The sequence below is a fragment of the Schistocerca piceifrons genome, chromosome X (genome assembly GCF_021461385.2).
Source record: "Schistocerca piceifrons isolate TAMUIC-IGC-003096 chromosome X, iqSchPice1.1, whole genome shotgun sequence".
NCBI lineage: Eukaryota > Metazoa > Arthropoda > Insecta > Orthoptera > Acrididae > Schistocerca > Schistocerca piceifrons.
The window spans coordinates 338,006,429-338,018,518 of record NC_060149.1 but is presented as its reverse complement, the minus strand read 5'-3'; the positions used below and the strand labels follow the sequence as shown (position 1 = coordinate 338,018,518).

Sequence of the window (12,090 nt, the reverse complement as noted above, 5' to 3'; positions counted from 1 at the left end):
TGTGTGGAGACCAGACTGTAATAAATATTGTAATCTGGTAATTTTATCCCTGGTTGTGTGGGCATTATCTCCGTAAATTTTCTTGTAGTTCAGTGTGTGTTATTTGAGGAGTACAAGGTTCCAGGATGTGATACTTGTATCTTTTAAGTGGTCAGAGATGCTAGGATTTTCCAGACAATATGCATCCTTGTGTGCACCTCACCAAATCTGCATTGTGATGAACACAGCATAGGACTGTATAAATGTATTGCAACATTGATGGGAACATTTCAGGGTCCAAGAGACTTCTGTATTTGTGTTAATAGGGTACAACTATTCAGTGGAGTTGTATATCTTTGTTCTGTGGAAGTACTCGGGCACAGTCAGCATAACTGTGTCTTTGGCTGCAAACAGTGATAGCTGCACAGTTCATATAAAGCTACACACAATTTACCAATTGTCTGGCTTTGTGCATGCCAACAGTGTAACTCTCTTCAAAACTGTCTAAAAGCAGTGAGCATTTAATGCATGTACAAGTTTTTTGTGCAAGACTCAGGAGTAGAAAAAGGATCCCTATGTGGAGTCAGCCCCCAATAATGCTAGTGTGCCAAGAGCACAGCACCTAAAACATGTAGATTGGTATAGTGAACTCCTCTTTGGAAGGCTTAAGGCTCGAATTTGTCTGGCACAGGAAGATTTTCCATGGTTTCTCTAATCACTTATGGCTAATGCTATTTACTTTCTTTGAAAAGAATATGTCCCATTACCTTCCTAATCAAAGTTATTGCTATGTTTCTTATGGCCTCCTCATTGAGAGAATATTAACTTATAATCTTCTTTCATTCATTCTTCAGCAGATGTCTTTCTATGGGTGTAGAGATTTCCATTCTTGTTAATATATTAATCAAAGATTGCATACTAGAAATCTTTTAAGTTAGGAACTGTGATATTTCAGCACCATTTCAGTCTACACTCTGGAATATCAGTTTCAATACAAAAAAGAAAAATTATTTCCCATTTATTCAGTATGACATTTATTTAGCAGTAAATTGATGTTGTACATTGTAGATTAATTTATTGATTGTCTTTTTAAAATATTATTGCATGCTTTATTCGAATACAGGTGTGTCCATATTCTGGAGATGCAATCATCCTTGCTCTGATGCGGATCCAAGCAACTGTAAAGGCGAAAGGGACGATAACATGTGTGAGGTTAGTCAGTCTCAAAAAGCTAATATTTTACCAAGCACAATCATGGAATGAGTCAGACAAAAAGTTATTTTGGTTTTAGGATATCATTATAAGCAAATAAAATGCAGTTTGAAACATTTCTTGTGCCAGAGAAATGTAACACTTCAATAACAGTGTTGCATGAGAGTAATTTTCCTTACTTCTCAATTTTTCTCAGCCACAGTTTGATTGTTATTGGAACATACTAAAGCATATCTGAAACCTACATAAGTCAGCATCATTTCATGAAATGTGGTTGCACGATTTCCTTTTGGTGCTGTAATATTTTGTTTGTCAGACGAGTGTCGCTGGTGGGGAGACAAAAGTACTGAAAGTAGGTGAAAAGAAGTCTCCTTTATCAGTAGCAGAAGAGGAGCACAAGACATACCTTCCCACAAAATCAGAAGCAGCACACACACATTATTATACGGAAAGGAATTATTCTGTTGATTATAACCTCTCCACTAGATTGTTACTTCATTTCTCATCCTAATTGCAGTGTGCGTGCGCGCGCCACACACACCCACAAAGCTAAGTTGCTAGTTTTCTTTATATTTTTGGTTTTTGCAATTGGATTATAGGTGTAGACTAACTGTTTTGTTCACATACTGCTCCTTGCCTAAATGTTCTTTTCTTCGTGTGCGTTCCTACTCATTTATTTTACATGGTATTTATTTACACTCTTGAGCATTTGAATTAGATTTAGCTTTGTTGAAGTGGTTATGCTCTTGTTGTCACACAAATGCAACAGTGCAGTATCATATTGACTGAGTGCAAGCATCACAGTCAAGCTCTAGATAGGCAAGACGTGATATCAGTGCATTTGATTGCAACCATACTGTGGGTGATTGACATGTGTGACATTCAATTCTGATGTCACTTAGGCTTTGGTCTTTTAACATACCGTAATCTCGGAATGTACTGTGTGTACACATAGATATATGAAAAAATATTACTAGCAGAATCAATCTTCATGGACCACACCATGTTAATAGGGACCTCCATTGACTATCACAGATTGTAACAGTGGATACACATGACACAGTGCAGCAAATTACTTGACAATCGAGTAAGCCACCACCCAGCAAAGTTACCTTTGCATACGTTACTTACTGATAAGTATCATGAGTGTGCTCTGTGATATATTCTGTGGCACAGACTTTCAGGTTAATGAAGGTTGTTATTATTGTCTATAAGAAGTGAATTTAAAGTGTGTCCAGTCAGGACTTAAAGAAAGAGTCAAAGATTTTGTGTGGTGTCGTCCAAAAAGCAAGGTGCCAAAGCAAGGCTGATATCTCACAATGCAACCACAAGAGAAGGTAATCATTGCAAGCCACTTCGATGTGAGTGAGAGATTTGTATTTTGTCTGTATCAAGTGACATGTTAATGTTCAGAGACAGTTGTAAATACTCACAACACCCCTGTTGGAACAACGTGTAAAAAGTTAAGTAATTCTTCTTATCTATGTTATAATAATGTGAATATAATATTTTATGTGTCATAGTATCCACTCAGTCTCCTCCCAGAGTGGTGTAAAGAACCCACCATTGTACTGACTAGTGTCTTTTCATCTTGTATAGCACTGTGCCTAACATTGCACTGAAGTAGATTATTCATTGCGCACATTCCATCTGACCTTGGGTGTTTGCAGAGATGTACAAAATGTACAGTGTGCTCAGTGCTGTTACCACAAGAGCACACTAAGGTAGATGTACAAACTCTGTGATGTCAAGGACTTGACACTAGTTGACTATTTCAAACAAAATAACTGTGGTTAGGTGGGGAGAAGGCTTGAATTTTGTTGAACATCCACAGAGGGAATGTCATTGTCCCATGTAGATCTGTCTGTGAAGTGTGAATGGCTGTTCAGCTTTTCCAGAACAATAGTAATATTAACTGAACACTGTTGAATGGCTGTGACATTTATCTTCTGGGAGACAGTTTTTTAGATTATTAAGAACTAAAAATCTGAAGTTATAATATAATTATTCAGTACTTTTCAAAAATTACTTGTAATCCAATAAGTAAAATAATGGGAATAGAAAATGTGAAAAACTCTGACGATCTGCTACATCTACATCTATACTGCACAAGCCACCAAACAGTGTGCAATGGATGATACTTCAGGTATCACTATCAGTTGTCACTCTCCTGTTTCATTAACAAATGGTAAATGAGAACAACTCTCTTATGAGCTTGAGTTTCTCTGATTATTTTTTCCCCAAATCATCATCATTTCAAGAATGTATGTGAGAGGAAGTAATATGTTGTCTGACGCTTCTTGTAACATACACTCACGGATGGCTAACAGTAAACATTTCAGTGATGCAAAATGCCATTGTTCAGTGTCTGCCACTGGAGTTTGATGAAAACCTTCATAATGCTTGTATGCTTACTAAATGAAAATATGACAAAATATACCACTGTTCTTTGCTGCTTTTCTGTCTACAGTATTAATCCTACTAGATAATGGTTTCAAACTGAAGACCAATATTTAATAACAGGTAAGGATTTGTAAGCTACCTGTTTCATGAGTGAATCCCATTTACTTCGACTTCTTCCATTGAATCTCAATCTGGTGTCAACTGTGTACCTATAACTAGTTTTATGTAGGTATTCCACTTTAGGTTGCTTTGTATGCCTAGTATTCAGTGTTTTACAGTTGTTTCCATTGCCAGTGAATGATCACCAGTCATATAATTGAACACTAATGATTCTTTCTACCTTTTCATGCGCAACATATTACATTAATTTATAATAAGGGTTACTAGTCAGTTGCAGCACTAAGCAATCATACTTTATGGCCTTCCAGCATTTCACTGCAGTTTCCTGGCGTGGGAACTTTCATACATAAAACAGGCTTGTGAGCTTATATGTTAGGTGAAAAGTAACAGTCATATAATCATCCACTGGCCTAAGACCAAAGTTAACTTTCACATCCAATGATTTCACCGTATTTAGAATGAAATGTAGAGCTTTAGCTGCTGGGAAGTCCTCAGTCCAGTCAAAAAGATGGTCTGTTACTTGATAAGCTTCTATTTTGTTCACAACACAACAGTGTGGAATTGTACTGGATGCATTCGAGAAGTCGAGGAACTTGTTGTAACCTGGGCACCATTGTACACTGCCTTCTGGATTCATGTGTGAGCAGAGAAGGCAGAGATTCATGAGATTGTTATTAATTCTTCCAGAGAACTTTTTTTGTCTTAAAATTGTTATAATATGTGACCATAAAATGTTCTACAGCATATTGAAGTCAATTAATTATCTTTTTATACCTGGGATTCAGTCATGTACAACTTTATAAAAGACATCATGTTTATGCCAGTGACTGTAACACTATTTTACAATTGCAATTTCGGCCTTTGGCCATTATCATTGCATTTGATAATGGCCTAAGGCTGAAACTGCAATCATGAAATAAATAAAGTGTTACAATCACTGACGTAAACATGACGTCTTTTATATATACAAAAAAAAAGAAAAAAAGAAAAAAAAAATTATTGAAGTCAGTATGGGAGCATAAAACATTCTACAGCATATTGAAGTCAGTGATATACACATACACTGAGGTGACAAAAGTCATGGGATAGTGACATGCATGTACACAGATGGCAGTAATTCCACATAGAGAAGGTACGAAAGGACAGTGCATTGGTGGAGCTGTCATTTCTATTCAGGTGATTTGTGTGAAAATGTTTCTGATGTGATTATGGCCGCACAGTGGGAATTAACAGGCTATGAATGCAGAATGATAGTTGGAGTTAGAAGCATGGGACATTCCCTTTCAGAAATCATTAGGTAATTCAATGTTCCGAGATCCACAGTGTCAAGAGTGTGGTTAGAATACCATATTTCAGGCATTCTCTCTCACCACAGATAACACAGTGGCCAATGGTCTTCCCTTAATGACTGAGAGCAATGGCGTTTGTGTAGAGCTGTCAGTGCTAATAGACAAGCAACACTGCGTGAAATAACCACAGAAATAAATGAGGGGTGTACGATGACCATATCCATTTGGACAGTCCAATGAAATTTGGCATTGGGCTATGGCAGTAGATGACGCGCGAGTGCCTTTGCTAACAACATGACATTACCTGCAGTACCTTTCCTGGGCTCGTGAGCATATCAGTTGGACCCTAGATGACTCTAAAACCACAGCCTAGTCAGATGAGTCGATTTCGGTTGGTAAGAGCTGATGGTAGGGTTAGTGTGTGGTGCAGACCCTACAAAGCCATGGATCCAAGTTGTCAACAAAGCCCTGTGCAAGCTGGTGGTGACTCCATAATGGTGTGGGCTGTTTTCACATGGAATGGACTGGGTCCTCTGGTCCATCTGAACTGATCATTGACTGTTAGTTGTTATGTTCCGCTACTTGGAGACCATTTGCAGACTTCATGTTCCCGAACATGGATGGAATTTTTGTATATGATAGTGCATTTGTCACCAGGCCACAATTGTTCACAATTGGTTTGAAGAACATTCTGGATAATTTGAGTGAATGATTTGGCCACCTAGACCACCCAACATGAATCCCATCGAGCATTTATGGAATGTAATTGAGAGTTCAGTTAGTACACAAAATCCTGCACTGGCAGCACTTTCACAATTATGGATGGCTATAGAGGCAGCATGGCTCAATATTTCTGCAGGGAACTTCCAACATCTTGTTAAGTCAATACCACATAGTTGCTGCAGCACACTGGGCAAAAGGAAGTCTGATACGATCATTGTATAACAACGCATATCTGTCGGATGGTCCTTCGTGAAAATGTGACTGCCTTGCTCCTTTTTTTCAGTCTCTTGGAATGCTTCATTGCTCCAATGATGTATATTCAATAGCTGTTAGAAAGAGAACCAAGTTTCTTTCATGTAAATTTCACAGATTTGTGCAGATATCCCACAAATGCTTTTCCTCTGTAGAGTGGTTATAGTTTACTTTATATTCTCTTACCTCAATGTGTCATTTTGGTGTTCATGCAGTGATTGACAGAAGGAATCATGCTACAATTTTCTGCAGTGAAGTTATATTGCAAGACCAAATTCAGTCTTCTCTGTGCCATGCTATCTGTAGTTGGAAAGGTGAAATCTCTCCCATTACCATAGTCAGAACTTTGTGTGATATTCTCAAAGTTTTCTTTTAAGTATACTGCTTCTGGGGCAGGTGATCTAGAGAAGCATCTGATAACCTTATTTAATGCACATTTGGTGCTTATCTTCACCATCATTATTTTGCATTCAGAATCTGTAATAACCTCACTAAACATCATAGAGTTCTTGTAGGCATTAACTACACCACTACCATTGGCATTCAGTTTCAGAATTTTTCTGCTCATTTAGTTTGGTTATTGCTGTTCCCCACATGTGTTGTGACTAAGATATAACTTGTTCTGTTACTTCACTACTATCCTGTTCAGGAAAGATGCTCTCATTTCTTGATCACTTGTAACTTTTATGTAAAATTGTTGTGACCTCTGTCATCCTGTTCATCCTTTTCAAGCAGTTGTTTCACCACTAAGAACTTTTACCTGTCTAGCAAAATATAATTCCTGAAATATATCCAGCAGAATGACACTCAACTTGACAGCTTACTTATTAGTTGATCAGTTGCACAAGTCTGTTCTGTTTCATGGTTTTGTAACTAATGCCATGTTTTCATTCTACCTGTTTTGAATTAGTAGTTCTCCATAGCCTTAACATTTATTCTTTGTTTTCTTTCGACAATTTTTTCTCACGTGTTTTGACTTGTACTCCGTGGTGCCTGGGTCTTTTCATGTGAAGCATCACTTCGGATACACATTTGGATGTCAGTTCAAATCCCCATCTAGCCATGTGTATTTAGGTACATTGTTTGACACAACTGTAATGAAAGGTTCTTCATATTTCCATGTTAAGAAAATCTCATTTGTTTGTTGCTTTTTAATGAGTTAAGTTTCCAAGTACTTAGTGCACTGGACTCATATTCAGGAAGAGCAACATTCAAACTCTAAACCTGGCTATCCAAGTTTAGGTTTTCTCTGTTTACACTAAATTTCAGAAAACAAATGCTGCAATGTTTCCTTTCACTTTCCTGATTGACTTTGTACTCATTCCATGCTGTTCCTTTGTTTCTTCTTTAACTTTCTTCTTATTTATTTTTCTCTCCCATTTTCCCTTTCTGCCCTTGAAACTGCTGCACTATTGTAAGCCTTCAGACTTTCCAGGCAATCTATTGACATCTTGAGATGTCAAAGATATCTGTCAAGTATCCAACATCTCAAGATGCTGCACTGTTATCAGTCTCCATTATCTGCTGGTGCACAATGTTAACCTATTTGTTATTGGACCTTTATGCACACAACTTCTTGTGTGTGTGTGTGTGTGTGTGTGTGTGTGTGTGTGTGTGTGTGTGTGTGTGTCATTTTGTGCTTATTTATTTTTGTATGTGTCTTGACTCGGTATTTGAAGTGGTATATTCTTTCTCCCCCCCCCTTCCCCCCCCCATTTACCCAGCTTACAGCTTTTGCATGAGAAATATCTGTGCACACAACGCTCTGACCGTTAACATTCAGTATTTTTTGTGTGCACAGTAAGAGCACATACATAGACAATTCAGGTTGGGGAAAACAATGAGTTAAAAGAATAAAATGATTAAAACAAATCATTCCATGTGAACACAGCCCAACCATTATGCATTATGGAGCCACCACCAGTTTGCACAGTGCTTTGTTGACAACTTGGCTCCATGGCTTTGTGGGGTCTGCACCACACCCTAACCCTATCATCAGCTCATACCAACTGAAATTGACTCATCTGACCAGGCCATGGTTTTCGAGTCATCTAGGGTCCAAGTGATATGGTCACAAGCCCAGGAGAGGTACTGCAGGCAGTGTCGTGTTGTTAGCAAAGGCACTCGCACCAGTCGTCTACTGCAATAGCCCAACACCGACTGTTTGCCCAAGTCAGTCCAGTGGGTCCAGTCCTGGCATTCATTTTAAGTATGGACTGTCAGTTCTCTGCCTTATGTCCAGTTTATCCACAGGCTTTGCACTTCGTATGGTGAAAGTAGCATTGCTGACACCAATGTGTGAGGGAAGAAATGCTGTACGGCAGTAACTACTGGTTGTGTCAGTTACCTGTAATGTCCTTCCTAGAAGGAGACTTGACTGGTGGAACTGGTAGGTTTGGGGGGAAGGATGAAGCTTCGATTCTGCATGTGGGGTGTGTGGCAAATATGTATGATGGGTCTTGGAAGCCACTGAGGAAGAGACTGACTGCTTGAAAACCCAAATGAGTGAGAGGGAAGTTACTAAACATGGGTCATTCAGCTCAGTCATTCCGGAGCCCCTCATCTGAGGTGTGAGCTAGAATCATATCCCTAACCAGCAGTTAGAGATATGACTGTATGCACTTTGCTTTGGAGCGCATAAAAAATGCACTTGTGGGAAGAAAAAACTGCACTTCTCGAGCTTGCAACGGAGGCCTTCTCCAGGAGGCATTGTAAAACTGACTGAGGGTTTCATAAATGGTCCTCCCAAATGGGGCCCATGACACAGGCATTGTCATAAAGATAATTGACACAACAGGGAATGTCCTGTGTCAACTGCTCCAAATATTGTTAGTAAATTCCTACTGCAGACAAGATCCCAAAAAGCAAGTTATTAAACTGTTAAAACCCAAAAGGGGTGGTGAGAACAAGGAAAGTCCAAGAAAGGAAAATGTATCCAATGGCAACTGCACAGCTAAGCATCGCACAAGTCAATAAAGGAAAACTACTATACTCCCCCCCCCCCCCCCCCCCCACCACCATTCACCTTGACATCTGGGCCAACAACTCTGCCTTCTCCATCGCTGAATGGGATACAAACCTGCAGCACAATGCACGTTGACAGTCTGTTTAAATTGTTGTGAAGGTGCATGGAGCGGTTGGGCTTCTGAATCACCACCATAGGGGTGGTCCACAGACTCAATGAAATAGGAGAAATAAGGCTCAGATCCTGCCAACATTTCAACTCAGTCTTTACCATGTCACACATAGTGAAGGGAACGGGATGAGTATGACAAAATTTGGGTATCATAAATGGCATAAGAGACACATGTGCCTTGAAATTTTCTGCTCAGCCCACGGTGTTCTCAAACAGTGGGCTGTCGTAATGAGTCCAAATCGTGAAAAGGAACAGATTGAGACACTAAATGCACTTCGTCAATGATCTTGAAGCTACAAACGGAAAATGTTTTGAGCCCAAAGTGTGAGTCCGCAATTTGGGCAATGTTGGCTAAATAGCGTTGGACAAGGTCAATGCCCTACTCTGAACCTCATGATCAGGGACGAACCAGACAATCACGTCCGGAATTAGGAAGTCTGCATAAGAGGTAGCACATTCAGGACACTGAAAAACAACACTTGTGGAAAGGTCCTCCAGATCGGTAGTTTAGGCCACATATGAGTGCCCAGGACACTTGTAGTGCTGATTAAACTGCAGTCACACTGCCATCACATGGGTTTGATGGCCAAAATACTGCATAAGCAACTGACAAAGCTCACCAAAGGAAAGTTTCTCAGGTTTCAAATTTTGGACAACTTCATATAAATTTACACTGCTAAATGACACCAACAACACAGTCTTGTCAACTGGATCAACAGTACGTTTTACCTGGTAGTGGAGTGAGAACCAGTGCAGGTAATTCTCCAACCTTTCCATTGACTCATCAAAACTGGCAAACTGCATTGGGAGTGGCAGGGATGGTGCGGAAAATGGAGCAGTGGGTGCTGCCCCCCCACTGGTGAGACATGTGTATGAAGCAAGTCCATATTCTGGATTAGTAGCAGCAGCTATAGCTCTTCCTGCTGCTCCTACAGGTGCAACTGTTTCTGCCAGTATTGTAGAAATGATGAGTCAGTGGTGGCCCAAGTGAATTCTAGGAAAAGGGGAAAAATAGGTACATTGCTTGCCACTTTAGTTTCTGCACAGGCATGAAAACGTCCCTTCACTACATGATCAGCCCAGATACTTCACAGGCTGACAGTAAATTGATAATAGCCAGGGAACAGAACCCCATGAGAGGGAAATGAATTTGTCATGCGAGTCATTATTCTATGGGACGCAGAGAGTTTGAACCCACATAGAGGTGAACACAGGAAGATCTTGGGGCACGACCAGGTAATGGCTAAGCGCTTGGCACAGCACATGGTACGATACACTAGGTTTGCTCCCTGGTGGTCAGACTCAGAGTAGGCTTTGGCCCAACCAGTGTACTGCCATTGGCAGGTAAACACCTCTGCCTGGGGATCTTCCCATACCATGTGTCATGTGTGCCCTCCGCGGTAGGTTTGTGCACTATCCCGCTGCGCTACCCGTGGCAGTTGGTCTGCCTCCATTGTGATGTCTACTGGCGGGGATACTAAACTGGGTATCACCTGAGATTCCATGAGCAATGAAATGCTTTTATAGGTGGGTGACATGATTGGCCCATGGTTCTGCGTGCCTGTGGAATGCTGGGAATGGTGTTGGCAATGCCCTGAAGCCCTTCACCATGGAGTTGATTCAAGACGATCAGTTGGAAACCTCAGGTTACATGGTTATGGTTGCCATCTGCTCCAACATCAATTCCTGTGCTTGCTGCATGTACTTGTGTAGTCACGTCTGTGGTAGCTCTGGACATAGGGAAATGGAAACCTGATGTGAGCACGCCACATATGTGGGAAAAACACTGTCTGCCCAGTGGACAGCACAAGAGTTCAGTCTAAATTCACAAAAACCACATCTCCAGTTGAAGAGCCTGTGTGTGCCAGGTTAGATGTGATAGAACTTACATGCAGATAGGTGATAAATGATAGGTTTATTAGTAACAACATGGAGCATTAATTAGCAAGAACACAAAATAGTCTAGCAGTCAATGTAATTGCCTCAGTTAAAGACTTCCTTTGGATAAGCATTGGTCAGATAGTTCACTTAGAATGCCAAGTTCAGTGAGTATCTGAAGAAGTCTGTCTTAAGGGTCACTAGGTAAAACATCAGTCTCCAAGCCCAAAAAGTCGAGATACCAACACCCTGGAGGCTGAGTGTCAAGAGCCCAAGTGTCAGCTTAGCAAGGATGAGGACTGCTGATGGCGCCACATATCTATGGTAACAACATTACCCAATTGGAAAGCTGACTTCAGCTGCCTGATATGGGCAATGCAATGGCTTTTAAGTACCAACTGGCAGATGAATTGGTTTGTGGACTACACGATCATGGCAGAAGCACGTAGGTCTGCACTAGCTGCGCCTCGTAGGAATGATGCTGGCGAGATGATCACCCTGAGTCACGTCGGTAGTGCCCTGAACCTTTCTCAATAAACTACATGATATTATATTATGGATGCATGTTGTTTGGGCTCTTGTTGTTGTGGCCCCTGAGCTCTTGTGTGTAGGCAACCTATGCAACTATATTGTTATAATTGTGGGCTGTATCCCCAGACATAGAAATCATAACAGGTTAAAATAATATACGGGACTTAGATCTGAACCCAAATAATGTCAAGTTCTATCTGCCACACAGGCTTATCATTTCAGGGACATTCAACTTTGTAAATTCTCCTTATAAGAGCAAAAATTATATTCTTCTAAAATCCTTTACGATTTTGCTAGTTGTTTTATGCAACACACCATTTGTGATGGGTATGCTGGCCCTGCCTGTGTGAGCGTACCGTCATTGCACCTTACACAACATTTGAACTTTTAAGTAGTGTGCTGGTACTTGTAATTTAATTTGAGGCTTTGCTGCTAGAGCAACACAGACACAAGGCACTCTTGTTGTGTTGGAAACTGAGTGAACAACTAGTAGACACTGCTCTGTTGTGATGGAGTTGTGTTATGCAGAAAGTGCTAATTTTTCTTCTAACACTTTATTGCCATGTA

General features: G+C 40.4%; 1 protein-coding gene across 1 annotated transcript in view; it reads left to right on the top strand.

Annotated features, from left to right (window-relative positions):
* The window catches only part of LOC124722849, a 120,769-nt gene that overhangs the window by 76,541 nt on the left and 32,138 nt on the right, over window positions 1-12,090 (top strand). Inside the window, exon 8 of the mRNA XM_047247975.1 lies at window positions 1,103-1,191. Within this exon, the coding sequence (XP_047103931.1) occupies window positions 1,103-1,191 (89 nt within the window). The remainder of the gene's footprint in view (window positions 1-1,102; window positions 1,192-12,090) is intronic.